This window comes from Barbus barbus (genome assembly GCF_936440315.1).
Source record: "Barbus barbus genome assembly, chromosome: 22".
Taxonomy (NCBI): domain Eukaryota; kingdom Metazoa; phylum Chordata; class Actinopteri; order Cypriniformes; family Cyprinidae; genus Barbus; species Barbus barbus.
In genome coordinates this window covers 12,517,672-12,536,314 of record NC_136750.1, presented here as the reverse complement: position 1 = coordinate 12,536,314, position 18,643 = coordinate 12,517,672, and the positions used below count along the sequence as shown (strand labels likewise).

Here is an 18,643-nt window from a genome sequence, read left to right as displayed (position 1 = left end):
CCAGCCATCATTATGCTATGTTCGAATGCTAACCTTTCCTCCTTGTCATCTGTCATAATGAATCCCCTCAATTCGCGTAATGCACACACGAATAAATTTGATACGAAATCAAAATTACCTCAAAGTAAAATGTCCATAATTCCTTTACAGAAAGAATCGTCCCTTCGAAAGATAAGGAAGTCAGAGTTCAAACCAGTCAATGACGAACCGCTCCAATCATGCAGATCCACGATGACATCAGCACAGTCCCAGGAAAGAGTCACTCTTGCAGCGTCCCAGGCAGTCAGCAACAAGCAAACCAAACCACTCCAGTCCAGCAGATCACCAGCGAAGACGTTGACAGAGTCCCCGGAGATGTACACCCTTGCAGCACCCCAGTTGGTCAGCAATCAGCAAACCAAACGACGGGTCACGGTACCAATATGTAGTGGGTTCGTTTCTGCGTTGTGTGTGTTGATAAAAGAGACTTCACAGGTGGATGCAGTTGTTACGTTGTTTACTTTTGGGCTTCTCAGTTTCTGCATTGAAACATAACAGAATCATCAGACAGAAAAGGTAGAACCTCTGGTCTAGCCGTGCCTCTCATCGCCATGACATCCCGCGAAAGAGAGCGAGTGCATTACTATATACATTGGCAATTCAAGAACTATGATAATATAATGTCAAGAAAAGGAAAATACAGAAAAACAATACAATAATATAATGATCCATTCACATACCTGCATTGAAACATAACAGACCATCAGACAGAAAAGGTAGAACCTCTGGTCTAGCCGTGCCTGTCAATCATTACAATACTTTAAGGTCTATTCATTTAACAGAAAATGCATTGAAACTTATCATGGATCATTAAAAGTAAACAGATATAACTTTAGTCAATCATAAATGTATAACTTATAACACCGATGAAACTTTTATACTCTGTTTTACCAAAGAAATCATCAAATAATGAAACTCAGTAGCGCACGTGTAATGGCGGCCGTTACACGAATTCATACTCTGAATAAACATACTCCTACAACGTTCATAACTTGAATTACTAGTCTTTCAATAAAGAAAGAGTGACAAAAACATTTCACACAGAAATTGCATAAATGACAAGTAATTAACAATGTTTAAGCACTTTTTCTGAAGAGCCGATAAAAACACACCTCTCATCGCCATGACATCCCGCGAAAGAGAGCGAGCTACCGGAAATTACATCAGCTCTATCCTCGTGCTTACTCACGACATAACTTGCGTGGCAGAACTTAACATTTTGAATAAATTAACAGATTCATAAAAAGGAGAAAACCAAAAACAATGTGTAAGAAATAAAAATATACCTGTATAAAAAAATGAAAATAACACTTACATGTGCTTGTAGCCACAAGACCATACATCACATGTAATTTCTCCTAATTCGGATTTCAAAATAAAAGCCCCGTACATTAGTACCATTAATTAATAATAATTTCAATAATCTAGTGTAACAACATTACACTTGCCACACATGAAATACCCGGATGACCTACTATATTTGCCAGAATCTGCTAAATATAACTCAAGTATACTGAAATCAGTACAGAAGCTGTGTTCTGAATGGCATACTATCATAAAACTCCTACTATACTGCAGTATGCTGTGTGAAAACTGTGAATAGTATGTGAATTTTTTGTATGCATGGAATGCCCGGATTACCTGCTACATTTGCTGAAATTTGATGTATGCATCTGAAGACGCTGCGTGGGGTACTGTTTCCCAGAATGCAACGCACTCCATGTGACCTTTCATCTTCAAACGCGTGAGTAAACTGGAGGTGGGGAATAATAATTATAAATGTTACACTTGTATATGCATGTTTATACATATTCATGTAATCTACAAACTATCGCTGTGCATTTAAAAACAATATCATTTGTAGGACATAAATTGTACTTTAATCTCTACGGCACTTTTCCGATGAAGTCAAATGACGTCACCTTTATCTCTATAGCGCTTTATACATTGTTTCAAAGATATTACATAATAATAGTAATATTGCAGTAATATATTAATTCTAGTTATATATATATATATAATTTATTTATATATTATTTCAATTAAGCAAACAGAATTCAATTCCGATGCAAACAGCTCTAAAAAGAAATGGAGTGTATTTACTCTAAAGACAAATAGACCGATTTGTTGTCAGAGGCTATTTACATTAACTCCGCCCACCAATGCCTGCCTGTGATAAACAGCTCTGCAGAAGACACGTGTATTTCTGTACAATCAGTGGCGGAGAGAGTAAAAGATACGAGCTGCTGTTGATACGAGTGAAGTAAATATTTGAAAAGTGGAGATTAAGTACCTCATTAATAATACAGTGTGCTTAGCTGTTAGTAGGTTTTTGTCCCAATAAAGTGGCGTTCATCAAATAAAATTTATGATAATTTACACTAAAATGTTGTTGTCTAATATGTTATTGCATACTGTTTTATAATGTACTACATTATAAATATCTGCCATCTAACTACTATTTACACACCTGTTGCTAAAGAAAATGCTGCTATTTTATTGTAAACATAATTTATCATTATTAGCACTTAGTGTAATTAGATTATATTACTTTTTCCACTTAGTGTAACTGCCAAAAATATTGTTCAGTTAAAGACAGCTCATTCAGTTCAGTCTATAGCCTATATAAAGTTATTCAATTATGAAATGAGTTCAATTGGCCAATACTGTTTACTAATATGAAGCCTTAATAACAAGCCTATGAAAAAAGAATAGTTAGCACATTTGTTTGTAAGGTAACAACCTTCACAGCTGTGCTGAATTAATGTTTGTGTTTGTCATGTGACAATTAAGCATACTACTCTGAAATATTTGTTGCTTATTGAATGCTGTTTCACACACTATTCTTTAAAAAATAGTAGGCAGTATACACTGTGTACTGGGCAGTAAGCAGTATGCAGTAAGCAAGTATGCCATTTCGAACACAGCCTATGTCATGGCCAATACATGTGCATAGTACTTGATTTCTTTGTTTAAATATATCACACGATTAAAACTGATCTAGAAAAACTGAGCTATCACATTGCTACTTTAAACTCTGTAAGTTGGTCACAGTTAAGTTGGTCACAGTGCCATATGCACTTAATGCCTCATCTGTGGCCGTTCTAGGCGCACATTAAAACTGAATTAGAAGTGCGTTAACCTGTTAACATTCGCCCCCCATTTTGGGCCTCACAGGTGAAAATAACCTACCTAAATTAAAACGGTAACAGTTCCTGACAAAGTGTGCTACACAAACAAATGAGGTATCTTTGGAAAGAAGACACTCTAGGCTTTACTATCCATCATCCAGAGTTGATAATGCTCAAACAGATAAAAAGTTATAGACACTGACGTGCCTTGAAAAATGTTTTTCCACACTGAATGTTTTTTTATTTCATATACAAATACATGAAACAAGTCCTGGAGCAATCCAGAAAAGTAATGGATTGAAAGCCACGTCTCATGAGTTTATATTTCAAATTTGAAGAAGATACCATGAAAAATGAGATTCCTGCAATATTTTTTCTGAAACTATTTATAGTCCCCCCACCCCCCTGTTTGAGGAAAAATAACCACCAAATGGATTGCAGAATTATACAAAATATTTTAGTCATTATACATATTCCTGCATAGTTTTTCAATTATAAAATAATAGACAGAATTTTAGACATCATATAAGTGATTTATTTGAGCACTAAAAAATACAAAAATAATTATTTGAGTAATAAAAAGGAAAAAAAATTGAAAAAAATGATTTGTATATAGTATGTATTCTGAAGTATTCTGATTACCAGACATGAAGTGATATTGGCAGACATGGTCATACAGTCAGTAATCACACGCTGATGTGCTTCCATACAGATGATAATCATACAGATGGGCCATATAATCAATAATAGCTGATCAATGAATCACAATGATAGCCGTCATAGAGTCGGTAATAAACACGCTGATGTGCGTCCATACATATGATAATCATGCAGATACGGCCACATTCCCCACACACACATATACAAAATGTAGAAGAAAAAAAAAACAGTTTTTAATGTAAATAGCAGATCGCTAAGTTACGCTCCGCTGAGATGACAGCAGCGTCGCAGCGTGCGTCACGCGCTGGCAGGAGAGAGCACCAAATTCAAATAAACTATATTCCGCTTTTCTGAGACTTTTTTTTCCGTGGACGGTCTCATTCTGTTTGTAAAACTGTATGCTATAGCACCGTGTTGTTTTTTTTTTGTGTAATTTATTCCATAACGGATGCGAACAATAACTCTCCCGAAGAAATGAAATGTAAACAAAGGAATATTCATCCTTATTACAACGTTATTGTTTCGCTGGACTAAAAGTGCTCGCTGGGATGTTGTTCTGTGGACCCTTACCTGTCTAACTAAACTGGGATTTCAGCAGTGGACGCGTTTGTGACTCGTTATTTCAATGATGATGGTACGTACTGCTTTTTTAGTCTGCATGTTTTGATGTGTACTGCTTACGCAAATGTAGCAAATACATTCCTTATAAGCTTTCCATCGAAAAACAGCGATCTGACGTCGATGCTTGAGGCTTAGACCTTCAGAATGATATATAGTTTGTCAAGATTAATGATATTCTTTCACGTTAAATTCATTCATAAACATTAAACTAGTGGGGGAAAAAAAAAACGGTTCAGTGCGCCGTCGCTCTGGTAAACGTTAACAGGTTAACTGCATGACTTCATTGGTGCCGGCGCAACTATATGTTAAAGAGATTAAAATACAGGTACACAAGTTAACAGGTTAAAGTATCAGTTATTATGTTAATATTTATTCATCATGCTGTTGAAATTTACAGTATTTTCTCTTTTGTTATTAAGACAGAGAAAGCCAGAGTCTCAGGTCAACTGTGATCTGAAGAAGAAGTGAATATACATGTGCTCCGTGTTTATCAGTCTCCTTACGTTCACTGGGTATAAAGAAAAACTAAATAAACGAAGTAAAAATTTATTTGGCTGATTTCCCAAAGTTTCTATAAATATTGCGATATATCGATATCGTGAATTATTTTGGCCACAATAACCGTGGTATGAAAAATCTAATATCGTGACAGCCCTAGTCAGAATTTATTGAGAAACTTTCTTATATAACAGGGCTGTCCAAACTCAGTCCTGGAGGGCCGGTGTCCTGCAGAGTTTAGCTCCAACCCTAATTAAACACACCTGAAGCAGCTAATCAAGCTCTTACTAGAAGTTTCCATGCAGATATGTTGAGGCAAGTTGGAACTAAACTCTGCAGGACACCAACCCTCCAGGACCGAGTTTGGACAGCCCTGTTATATAATAACTAGTGCTGTCAAACGATTAATCGTTTTTTAAATTTTAATAAAATAAAAACTAAAAGACTTTCAAATAACATGAGACAATATTTTACTCACAATAGAACATAGATAACATAACAAATATTAAAACGGAGAAATGTTACACTTTTATCCACTAAATTAGTTCATTTCAAATTTAATGTCTGCTACAGGTCTCAAAAAAGTTGGCACAGGGGCAACAAAAGGCTGAAAAAGCAATCCATTTTGAAAAGATTCAGCTGGGAGAACATCTAGCAACTGGTCTGTAACATAAAAGGGATGTCTTAGATAGGCAGAGTCTCTCAGAAGTAAAGATGGGCAGAGGCTCTCCCATCTGTGAAAGAGTACATAAAAAGATTGTGAAATAATTTAAAAACAATGTTACTCAACATCAAATTGCAAAGGCTTTGCAAATCTCATCATCTACAGTGCATAACATCATCAAAAGTTTCAGAGAAACTGGAGAAATCTTTGACAACACTGCATCACTCATTGGCATGATTCTGTCATTGACATTACTAAATGGACCCAGGAATACTTCCAGAAAATATGTGATGGTCCAGAAGCGCCATCGTGTCCTGTGGGCCAAGGCTCATTTAAAATGGACTGTTTCAAAGGGGAAAAGCGTTCTATTGTCAGAAGAGTCCAAATTAGACATTCTTGTTGGAAATCACAGATGCTGTGTTCTCCAGGCTAAAGAGGAGGGAGACCTTCCAGCGTGTCATCAGCGTTCAGTTCAAAAGCCAGCATCTCTGATGGTATCGGGGAGCATAAGTGCATACAGTATGGGCAGCTTGCATGTTGTGGAAGGCACTATGAATGCTGAAAGGTATATAAAGGTTTTAGAGCAGCATATGCTCCCCTCCAGATGACATCTATTTCAAGGAAGGCCTTGTGTATTTCAGCAGGACAATGCAAAACCACATACTGCAGCTATTACAACAGCATGGCTTCGTAGTAGAAGAGTCCGGGTGCTGAATTGGTCTGCCTGCAGTCCAGATCTTTCACCTATAGAGAACATTTGGCACATCATTAAACGGAAAATACGTCAAAGACGACCACAAACTCTTCAGCAGCTGGAAACTTATATCAGACAAGAATGGGACCGAATTCCAACACCAAAACTCCAGAAACTCATAACCTCGAATTTATCAGTTTAAACATTTCTTATGTTATTTATGTTCTATTGTGAATAAAATATTGGCTCAGTTGATTTGAAAGTCTTTTAATTTTCATTTTATTCTAATAAAAAAAAAAAAAAACATCCCAACATTTCCGGAATTCGGGTTGCAGTGAAAGATAAACAGTCGGTAATTCAGGTGTGTATAAATGTGGCTTGTCACCCCTAGAGTGTTTGTTTTGTTTAGTTTTTTCTTTTCTTGTGTAGTGCCTAAGTAGACCAGGACAAACACACAAAATAATTTCAAGACAGCACATTCCGGAGAAATGTGCTCTTTTCACTATCTGTGACTGTAAAATTAATTAACGACCAGCACCACGCCCAAGCATCCTGCTCTGCTCTCCTTAACGTCTCACGAGACCCCTAAAACGAAAGATATATGTGTGGAAAAATCTGGACGTATTCCAGAACAGGACTTTACTGTGGCTTTCTTATCACTTAAACATAATTCGGCCAGAAACAGGACAAAGACCTCTGGATCTGGACACAACCTCCTGACTTTTTAACATGTAATTCAATGATTGTATCAACCAGGAGAGACGTTTTTATGATGAGACTGGACGTTGAAGTCTCACAGATACATGCCCAACGGGACACTCATGACCCCTGGACAACGCTCCTCTCATCCTCCTCACATTCCAAAGGAAACGCGCCTTTACTTCTTATTAACAGACAACGAGACTCAAGTCTTTTGCTTAAGTATTTCAAAAACGGACAAATTATAATTGTTGCTGCTATTGAAGCAATATACTCAAAAGCAACATATACAATATATTTACAATATGTATTCAGGTTGTATTTCATGAAATGAAATTAACCTGTTAACGTTTACCAGAGCGACGGCGCACTGAAGGATTTTTTTCCCCACTAGTTTAATGTTTATGAATGAATTTAACCTGAAAGAATATCATTAATCTTGACAAACTATATATCATTCTGAAGGTCTAAGCCTCAAGCATCGAAGACAGATCGCTGTTTTTCTATGGAAAGCTTATAATGAATGTATTTGCTTCATTTGCGTAAGCAGTACACATCAAAACATGCAGAATAAAAAAGCAGTACGTACCAGATTCATTGTAATAACGAGTCACAAACGCGTCCACTGCTGAAATCCCAGTTTAGTTAAAGAGTTAAGGGTCCACAGAACAAAATCCCAGCGAGCACTTTTAGTCCAACGAAACATTAACGTTGTAATAAGGATGAATATTCCTTTGTTTATATTTCATTTCTTCGGGAGAGTTATTGTTTGCTTCCGTTATGGAATAAATTACGCTCAAAAACAGCGTCTTGGTGGTAAAAAAACAACACGGTGCTGTAGCATACAGTTTTACAAACAGAATGAGACCGCACACGGAAAAAAAAGTATCAGAAAAGCGGAATATAGTTTATTTGAATTTGGCGCTCTCTCCTGCCAGTGCGTGACGCAGCTGACATCTGAGCGGGGCGTAACTTAGCGATCTGCTTTTTACATAAAAAACTGTTTTTTTTTCTTCTACATTTTTTATATGTGTGTGTGGTGAATGTGGCCGTATCTGCATGATTATCATATGTATGGAAGCACATCAGCGTGTTTATTACCGATTCTATGACGGTTATCATTGTAATTCAATGATCATCTATTATTGATTATATGGCCCATCTGTATGATTATCATCTGTATGGAGGCACATCAGCATGTGATTACTGACTGTATGACCATGTCTGCCAATATCACTTCATGTCTGGCAATCAGAATACTTCAGTATACATACTATATACAAAGCATTTTTATTTTTTTTCCTTTTTATTACTCAATTATTTTTGTATTTTTTAGTGCACAAATAAATCACTTATATGATGTCTAAAATTCTGTCTATTATTTTAGAATTGAAAAACTATGCAGGAATATGTATAATGACTAAAATAGTTTGTATAATTCTGCAATCCATTTGGTAGTTATTTTTCCTCAAACAGGGGGGTGGGGGGACTATAAATAATTTCAGAAAAAATATTGCAGGAATCTCTTTTTTCATGGTATCTTCTTCAAATTTGAAATATAAACTCATGAAACATGTGGCTTTCAATCCATTACTTTTCTGGATTGCTCCAGGACTTATTTCATGTATTTGTATATGAAGTAAAAAACATTCAGTGTGGAAAAACATTTTTCAAGGCACGTCAGTGTCTATAACTTTTTATCTTTTTGAGCATTATCAACTCTGGATGATGGATAGTAAAGCCTAGAGTGTCTTCGTTCCAAAGATACCTAATTTGTTTGTGTAGCACACTTTGTCAGGACCTGTTACCGTTTTAATTTAGGTAGGTTATTTTCACCTGTGAGGCCCAAAATGGGGGGCAAAGGTTAACAGGTTAAGCTTGCTGTGCTATTTGAATCTATGGTATTGTTGTAATCATTTGATGTCTAATTTTTCCCGATCACTATTGTTTAGTTTCACATGCTTGGTGTGATTATTTAGAATTTAGGATCGTTTAATCTATGCCTTAACCACGTAATAGATGAAATTGATATCTATCAAAAATCTAAATACTTTGGGTATGCAAAATACGTGGTGTTTGATTTCGAATGAAAGCTAGTTGCGTCAGCAATAATTTGGTGTGGATGAAAATTGACCTTTCTCATCATAATGTATGATTAAAACACTTATAGGAATCTGCTAGGACATGCTCTTCATGTTATGGAATAATTCAGCAAAGGATTTACGCACGGAAAATTGAGCCATGCGGGGCGGGGCTCCGCCCTATAGAAACACTTGTGATTGGATCAAACAGCAAAAGGGGCAGACTGAGATCAGCCCGTTAAAAGACAGACACCCAACTTTGGTGCGTGCTCTCTTTTCTTGCTCGCGCGCTGTTTGAAACTTCGGCTCCTGCTCTGATCGCGCTGTTAAGCGCTTCCAGCCATTAACATCTGGCCGAGCATTGAACAACTATCAAGACTTAATCAAACTTCTAAAGAAACTTTAACATCTGAAGCCATAAGAACCTAAGAGCGTCATCACGTCACAGAGAAACCAACCAATGGCAAGAGGGCATCCCCAGTGACATCATGCAACAGCGATTTCAGCAGCCAATCTGCACCCGGGGTTCCCTCGACCAGGAAAGGAAACACCCGATCAGCTGTCAAACTCGACTGAAAGCAATTAATCAAACAATTCTTCATAATTCTGCTGGAAACTGGTTGCATTCATCTTTAAGTGTAAAGATATTAAAGTTCCTTGCTTGTGACTCCCTCAGGTTGAAGTTAGAGCATTCTTGAAAACGAGCATTAGAACCTTAAACTCTCTTCATATCAAAATAATTAATTGCAATGTTTGTGTTTACGTATTATGTTTTATGTTATTGTAGCTTAGTAGTGTTGTAGAGTAGCAAATAAACTTTGATTTTATAAAGGAATCTTTGTCTGGTGCAATGTGATTTTCAAGTCTTAAACTATTTGCCAAAGATTGCGTTACCTATGCTCAAAATTTACTAATCAATTCTGTGTTACTATCATGGCCACGGGAATAAAACTGCATTGTTAAGAGATAACGTGCTGATTTTAACGCTTGCTGGACAAGTCGTTAACGAGGTATCGTTAACAAGGTGTAAGTTGGACGTTTTGATTAATATCGATTAATCATGCAAATATCAATATCGAATCTTAAGAATAGATTCCCTAAATGCTAAATTAAAATAAGGGCTTTTTCCTTTAATGCAAACCCTGGCTTGTATATAGTTATTGTAATCCATGTACGCTAGCTTTGTTCTACAAAAAAATAAACAATAAAAAAAGAGGATACCGGTTTAACTCATTTGAAATACTTCTGTTTAATTTTTAACTGTCAGATATGCAGAAAAAATCGTTCATATCTCTTGCTCAGGCTACCGTTTAGCCAAGGCCGTATGCAAATTTCCTTTAAGAGTTTACAGAATACCTCTCAGACCTCTTGGTTAATGTTGAGAAAGTGTTAATTGTTGGAGACTTTTAACATTCATGTTGATAATACAAATGATGTGTTAGGACTTGCGTTTGCAGACCTGATAAACTCTTTTGGGGTCAAGTTAAATGTCACAAAGCCCACTCATCATTTTAATCATACGTTAGATTTAATTATATTGCATGGAATTGATCTAACTGATATACGTATTGTACCTCAAAGTGATTATATTACTGACCACTACCTTGTATCGTGCATGCTGCGTATTATGGATATATGGCTCCCCCTTATCATCTGGGTAGAACTACTGTTCCAACCACTAAAGATAGATTCACAAATAACCTGTCTGGTTTATCTCAACTGCTCCATGTACCCATAAATGCACATGAACTAGATGAAAATGACTAGCAATAATGGCACTATATTTTCTAATACATTAGAAGCTTTTGCCCATCCAAAAAAAACAACATACTGCACCATGGTACAACAGTAATACTCATTACATTAGATAGCAACTTGTCTTTTTAGAAAGAATCTAATCATATTTCACATGTTACAAAAACAGCATTCTTCCATCTTAGAAACATTGGCAATCTATAGAACATGTTACCTGTTTTTGATGCAGAAAAGCTAGTTCATGCATTCAAAACCTCAAGACTGGACTATTGTACTACTTATTGCACTACAAGTTGGTTGTCCTGCATCTTCAATAAACAAGCTACAGGTAGTCCAAAGCTGCTAGAGTCCTTATTGGGTCAAAAAAATATTATCCAATTTTGCAGTCTCTACACTGGCTTACAGTCTCTACACATTTACAAAATATCACTACTTATAATACCCTAAATGGTTTAGCTTACGCATACCTAAATAGTCTTCTGTCACATTATAATCCATCACGCTCGCTAAGGTCGCAAAACTCTGGACTTTTTGTAAGATAATAGCAAAGTCCAGTAAAGGAGGTACAGCTTTTTCACATTTGACTCCCAAACTCTGGAATAGCCTTCCTGGCAATGTTTGGGGTTCAGACACACTTTCTCTATTTAAATCTAGATTAAAGACACATCTCTTTAGCCATCTCATAACCTTGTACTTCAATTATATCTTATCAATTGGACATTATCATTCTTTCACATAGGTTGAACAAATCATTATTTGCTTGGTTTTAGAATTTTTCCTCTATTTGCTTCTCTGTTTCTGCCACAGGATGGGCATCCCAACAAGCTTCAGTCTAGATCCAACCCTTACAAAGATCTGAGACGACTGACAAGAGATGATGCCAACACTTCAGAGGACCTCAGATGATGCCAACCCTGAACGAACATACAAAACCACCAAATTGTCTATGCAGCTTTACAACAATTTGTATTGTGAAAAGCGCTATACAAATAAATGTGAATTGAATTTAATAGAATTTGGGGGCAAATATGATTAAAAGATGAATATGTGACAAAACTACAGAATGTCACATTTTATTATTGGGTGATTCAACACATAGATGTTTTACCAGCTAAGTTCAGCACTTTTAGAGTTTCATCCCCCTATCTGATGTGACCATAAGTATTGGAACAGTTGCCTCACAGGTCATTCTAAGTGATCAGCTGTGTCCTGTTGCATTAATTCTTCAGATATTAAAAGCAGGGAATATGTTGTATCAGTTATATCCATTACTTCTGCATTCTGAATCTTGCATTCGATGATGACACACACAATCCAGGATGAAGACAAGGGAGCTGACTTTGAGAGAAAAGCAAGCAATTTGGATGCTAAAAGAAAAGAGGAAGTCAGTTAAGAGCTATAGCAAAAACAAAGGGCATGGAGAAATCAAGAGTTTGGAAACCACCAGCGACACCAGCAACCAACAACGACCTGATCGGCTGAGAAACAACAGTAGTTGATCACAGACAAATCATAAAAGCTGTGAAAATGAATCCTAAAAGACGTGTCTGTAAAATCACCAACTTCCAGAAAGCTGGGGTGATGCTCTGACAATCTACTGTCCTCAGGAGACTTTGACACAGAATTACAGATGCTACACAGCAAGATGCAAACCTCTGACCAGCACCAAAAATAGAAAGGCAAGATTAGAGTTAGCAAAAAAGCACAAAGGTGAGCCAGAAGAGTTTTGGTACTGTGTTTATGGACCGATGAGACAAAGATGAACTTTATCTAAGTGAAGGGAAAGCAAAAATGTGGAGAAAAAAAGGGAACTGCAATGATCCCAAGCATACAGCCTCATCTGTAAAGCATGGTGGAGGTGGTGTCGTGGCATGGCCATGCATGGCTGCCTCTGGAACAGGCCCTCTCAACTTTATTGATGACTTAATGCATGATGACAGTAGCAGAATGAATTTGGAAGGGTACAAAACCATCTTGCTTACCAATATTCAAGAAAATGCCACCAGATTAATTTGGAAGTGCTTCATATTGCATCAGGACCAGTTCAGTCAAGGAATTTATAAGGGCAAAGAAATGGAACGTCTTAGATTCCGAGTGAACATGAATTTCACCAGCTGGAGAGGAGAGTTAAGGCAGAAACTCCCCAAAACAAGCAACAATTGGCAGCACTAAAGGCTGGGAAAAGCATTTCAAAGGATGAGACCAAGAGTCTGGTGATGTCTATGGGTCACAGACTCACTGCTGTGATTGTGCGCAAGGGATCTGCAACTATGTAATAGCTTTTAATCTTTTATATCTGCCTTATGTTGAACTGTCCCAATACTTATGCTCACATCAATGAGTGGGATGAACTCTAAAAGTGCTGTTCTTTTTATTTGGTAAAACATATACGTGTTGAAACGGCTAATAATAAAATGTGACATTCTGTAGTTTTGTCTCATATTCATGTTTTAATCATATTTGCAAATGTCTTGACTCCACAGCCAACAGAGCAATTTTGTCTTTCCTGTTCCAATACTTATGGAGGGCACTGTATATATATATATATTGGCTTAGTAATTTCACTTTAAAGCCAATGAATAGGTTATTTTCATTGCAATTACAGTGAAATAACTGAACATAAACATAGCATACTGATAAAAATGATCATTTTAGAAGAAATTTTCAGATGGTACTTAGAGGCTTTCACATCTGAACTCTTCGTATTCTGTATATATATATATACACATGCATTTTTTTCCTGCTTTTATGATTCCACAAATATTAGTTAAAAAATTTTTGTTTAAGCTATAATACATTTGTAATTTTTTATTAAATCAAAATAAAATAAAATAAAAACATGCTAAATTCCAAATGGTTGTGGAGGTATGCTGATTTATTTATTTATATTTTGGCTGTTGCACCCTTGAATGTAATTTTATCTGTTCTCGCTTTGTGTTCCATAGACATAGGTAAAATAGTCAAAATGATCAACATAAAAATGTCATTGTCTTTTATTTGTGCAATGCTTTGATGAATCAAATTGCTTTGCTTCCTTTTTGTCATGAGGATCACTAGATGATGCAGAAATGTCCTAGCATAAATTTTATAAACTGACATAAACAATTTCTTAACGTTTACATAAACAATTCCATAATCCTTGTACTTATTATAGTGATACCCAGTGGACTGGATTTGTGTGCTCTTGTCTGAGTAGCAATTGGGATTTGGAACCATTCCATCAAGTTTGGGGTCGTTGCAATTTACAACTTCTGAAACTTTAGGGTGTAACAAGAAAATCTGTACAAATAAAATAGCCAGTCTATAGTTAGGTATTCAATATGCCAACCCCAATGGGCATTTGAAGACACAATAAAAGGAAGCACTGTCCCTTTTCTTTCTCAGAGGTTCCTGCCCTGCATACATGTTGGCATGGCAAAAAGGACTGTGTCACTGCTGCAACTACTGCTCTTGGTCTATGGGGTCTATGTTCCAGCTTCAGCACAAGTCTGCAGACTGCTTGGTCAGCCTGTCCTCCCTCTACTTTCTGCACAAAAAGATATCAATATTGGGGCAGTTTTATCATTCCACAGAAGTGCTCTGTTAAAGATGCTTAACTTCACTTCCAAACCAGAACCAACAACATGTGGCAGGTCTGTATGAAAACAACTCTTTGGAATTGACATTAGAGATTCTTTAAAAAAATAAGTAAATAAATAATTCTGATTATCTTGCAAGAATGAGAGACACAACTGATGCTCTATTTTCACAGCTTCAACTTGCGTGGGTTTAAATTTGCTCAGACACTGATTTTTGCTGTTGAGGAGATAAACAATAGCACACACCTGTTACCTGGGGTTTCTTTGGGCTATAAGATATATGATTCCTGTAGCTCTATAGCTCAAACTATTCTTTCAAGCATGTCTTTGATGAATGGTTATAAGCAGACTTTGAGTGATACATCCTGCTCTAGACCACCAGCTGTTTCTGCCATTGTTGGAGAGTCAAACTCCTCTCCCACCATAGCACTGGCTTCTGTAGTTGGTCCTTTCAGCATACCTGTTGTAAGAACTCTTACGTATCTACACCTTGTTATCATGATGAAGCACAGGAACATGCACCATTTATAAATGCTTTGAATTAAAATGATAAGCAATTGTTGTAAAAAATAGAAAGCAATGTTTAGATTATAGCGTTTGTAATGTTTATAAAAATTACATTATTTGTATAGTACTGATATAAAGTGGTTCTGTTTGTAGATCAGTCATTTTGCCACATGTGCTTGCCTGAGTGACAGAAAAAGATATCCATCCTTCTTCAGAACAATATCCAGTGATTATTACCAAAGCAGAGCACTGGCTCAGCTTGTAAAGCACTTTGGCTGGACTTGGGTTGGGACGGTCAGGAGTCGTGGAGACTATGGTAATAATGGTATTGCAGCCTTTGAGGAGGCTGCAAAACAAGAGGGGGTTTGTATTGAATATGCAGAGGCCATATTAAGCACTGATCCAAAAGAGCAGTTTCTGAAGACACTAGAAGTGATAAAGAAGGGCACCGCCAAGGTGGTGGTGGCTTTTGTTGCATTAGGAGATTTTATTCCCCTCCTGAAAGTAATGGTGCAACATAACATCACAGGGCTGCAGTGGGTTGGCAGTGAATCCTGGATCACTTCTCGAACTCTTGCAGAAACAAAGGAGTACAGATTCCTTTCTGGAGCTGTGGGTTTTGCTATAGCAAATGCCAAACTAATGGGCCTGCGAGAGTTCCTAGTGAATGTGCACCCTGATCAAGAGCCAAACAATGAAATTTTAAAAGAATTCTGGGAAACAACTTTTCAGTGCTCTTTCAGGACCACTGATAGTGGTGCCTGTACTGGCTCAGAGAAACTGGCAGAGCTGCAAAATGAATATACTGATGTATCAGAGCTACGAATCGCAAATAAAGTGTACACTGCAGTGTATGCTGTTGCACATACACTCCATAACGCATTAAAGGACTTGAAATCCTCCACCAACAGTAGCACAAAAGAACAACCCACACCACAAAAGGTATACAAGAGCACAAAACACAACAGTAGAAAATCATCCTGAAGCTAATAATGTATCTGGTCTTTCCTCTCAGATGTTGGCGTATATGAGGGATGTGAGATTCACTGTTAAAACAGGTGAAGAAATTTTCTTTGATGCAAGTGGTGATCCAGTGGCGAGATATGACCTGGTGAACTGGCAGCCTGCTGGTAATGTAGGTCTGCAGTTTGAGCATGTGGGAGTGTATGACAGCTCACTGTCTTCAGAACAACGCCTTCGGGTCAATCAGGAACGTGTCTTATGGACAAGAAACATTGGACAGGTACATCAATTTTATATAATAAATTATAAGGGGGCATGTAATATAATCATCTAAATTATGAAAGAACAACAACTGAAGAACAGTTAAAAAGCTTGTATGAAATATGTATAAAGCAATTGTACAAAAGCATAAAAGCAATTATTCCATGGAGACAATCAATTACTTTAAGATTTCATCATGTTTTGTGAGACAAATAATTTTTTGCATAGTTGCCTGTGTCCGTGTGCAGTGAGAGCTGCCCCCCTGGCACTCGGAAGGCTGTGCTAAAAGGACGACCTATCTGCTGTTATGACTGCATTCCATGTTCAGAGGGAGAAATCACCAATGCAACTGGTAAAAAAACAAAAACAAAGAAAAACTTGAGTACCTCTCATGAACATATGATAAAATATAATGCTGTCCATTTTTCTTTTTTCCTTCACAGATTCTAATGACTGTTTTCCTTGTGATTTGGAGTACTGGTCGAATGCAAGCAAAGACAAATGTGTATTAAAAGTGGTTGAATTCCTTTCCTATACAGAAATCATGGGAATGGTGCTTTGTATTTTATCCTTCTTTGGGGTGTTATTAACGGCAATAATATCTTTCCTGTTTTATCTTCATAAGGAGACACCTATTGTCAGAGCCAACAACTCAGAGCTGAGCTTCTTGTTGCTCTTCTCACTCTCACTGTGTTTTCTCTGTTCACTAACTTTCATTGGTCGGCCCACTGAATGGTCCTGTATGTTGCGTCACACAGCATTTGGGATCACTTTTGTCCTCTGTATCTCCTGTGTTCTGGGGAAAACAATAGTGGTATTAATGGCTTTCAGGGCTACACTTCCAGGAAGTAATGTCATGAGATGGTTTGGTCCTCTTCAACAGAGACTCAGTGTTGTTTCCTTAACATTAATACAGCTGATAATCTGTGTGCTTTGGCTAACAATATCCCCCCCTTTCCCATATATGAATTTGAGCTATTACAGAGAAAAGATCATCCTTGAATGTAACTTAGGTTCACCTGTTGGTTTCTGGGCTGTTCTGGGTTATACTGGCCTGCTATCAATCTTGTGTTTTGTTCTGGCTTTTTTTGCTCGAAAGCTCCCTGATAACTTCAATGAAGCCAAATTCATTACATTCAGTATGCTCATATTCTGTGCTGTCTGGCTCACATTTATCCCAGCTTATGTCAGTTCTCCTGGAAAATTTACTGTAGCTGTACAGATATTTGCTATTTTAGCTTCAAGTTTTGGTTTACTATTTTGCATATTTACACCAAAATGTTATATCATTTTACTAAAACCAGATAAAAATACCAAAAAACAAATGATAGGGAAGTCTTCATAAATCTTATCTATTGAGAAACAAAGATGATGTGATAAATACATTTCTGCTATAAAATTCTATACCAACAGATACAAGTAAAAAAAAAAAAAAAAAAAAAGTATTTTGGCTGTAAACGGTATAAAGAAAGAATTTAGGCTAAAACATATTTCTTGGCCATTTGGGTACTGAAAATGGCTTTCATAACAACTGCTGAAACTGAAAGCAAAAATACAGTTCTGTAATCCTGATGGATTCACGTATCATCATCACAATAGCAGCACTACTATGCAGTTGTGGGTGAGTCTAAACCTCTATTTCTGCTCTCTTCAGTATAGCCTTGGACTGCACTTATAGTAACTCTCTCTATGACAGCCATATTCTGGGCCTGCATTATATAAATTATGAAATACAATGACTACCTTATAAAAGACAATGACTTGTTGCAGTTAGAAATAAATAAGAAACAATGGCCTGTATTTATTACACCTTTCTGCATTACACACAGTAAATCATCCAGACATTGATTTGGCATATAATTTTATAATTTACATTTATATGCAAATGTTTATAAACCTCTTATGTGCATGTTATGTTTTAAACCTCATAAATATGTAAATTGCAATATGTCAACTGCAAATGAAATTTGACTAGATTACAAGCATTGTTTAAAAAACAATTTATAAAGTTTATTTTATTTTTTATTATTATTACTGCACCAGACACTGATTAAAATGAAGACACTTAAAAAATGAGTATATCCTTGTCCTTGTATAATCCTTGTATAATCTCTATATCAAAAATAATTGTCTATGCATGCAGACTTGCACAGCTTAAATTGGGCCTGACTATCTGGAAGTATCAAAGCGGTATATGTTAGTTGAAATAAAAAAAAAAAAAACATTCTAAATGTTATTACACTATATTTTGCTAAGTCTGTTACATTTAGTGTTATAAGAATCTTAAAGTTTTTTTTTTTTGTTTTTTTTTTCCTGTTTCCATTTTTCCTGGGGATTATCAAATCACTGCCATAACTTAATATGTTTATTCTCTAATCTGCTTCAGAGTAGCCTTACACCTCTTCCGGTCCTCATGAGAACCAGAAAAATATAAATGGTTCGTAATTTATTTATTTATAATAAACATAGGATACTAATGGGAAGTCAACTTT

The 18,643-nt window shown here is 36.5% G+C and overlaps 1 protein-coding gene across 1 annotated transcript; it reads left to right on the top strand.

The window, feature by feature from the left end:
* Positions 1-231: 231 nt before the first annotated feature.
* Positions 232-17,496, top strand: LOC306888635 (extracellular calcium-sensing receptor-like; the record flags this gene model as incomplete). Its single annotated transcript, XM_079447075.1, has 7 exons — positions 232-414; positions 14,227-14,474; positions 14,594-14,885; positions 15,081-15,869; positions 15,943-16,170; positions 16,380-16,503; positions 16,595-17,496. 7 exons carry the CDS (start codon positions 232-234, stop codon positions 17,494-17,496), a joined length of 2,766 nt encoding a protein of 921 aa, XP_079303201.1.
* Between the last annotated feature and the right edge of the window lie 1,147 nt (positions 17,497-18,643).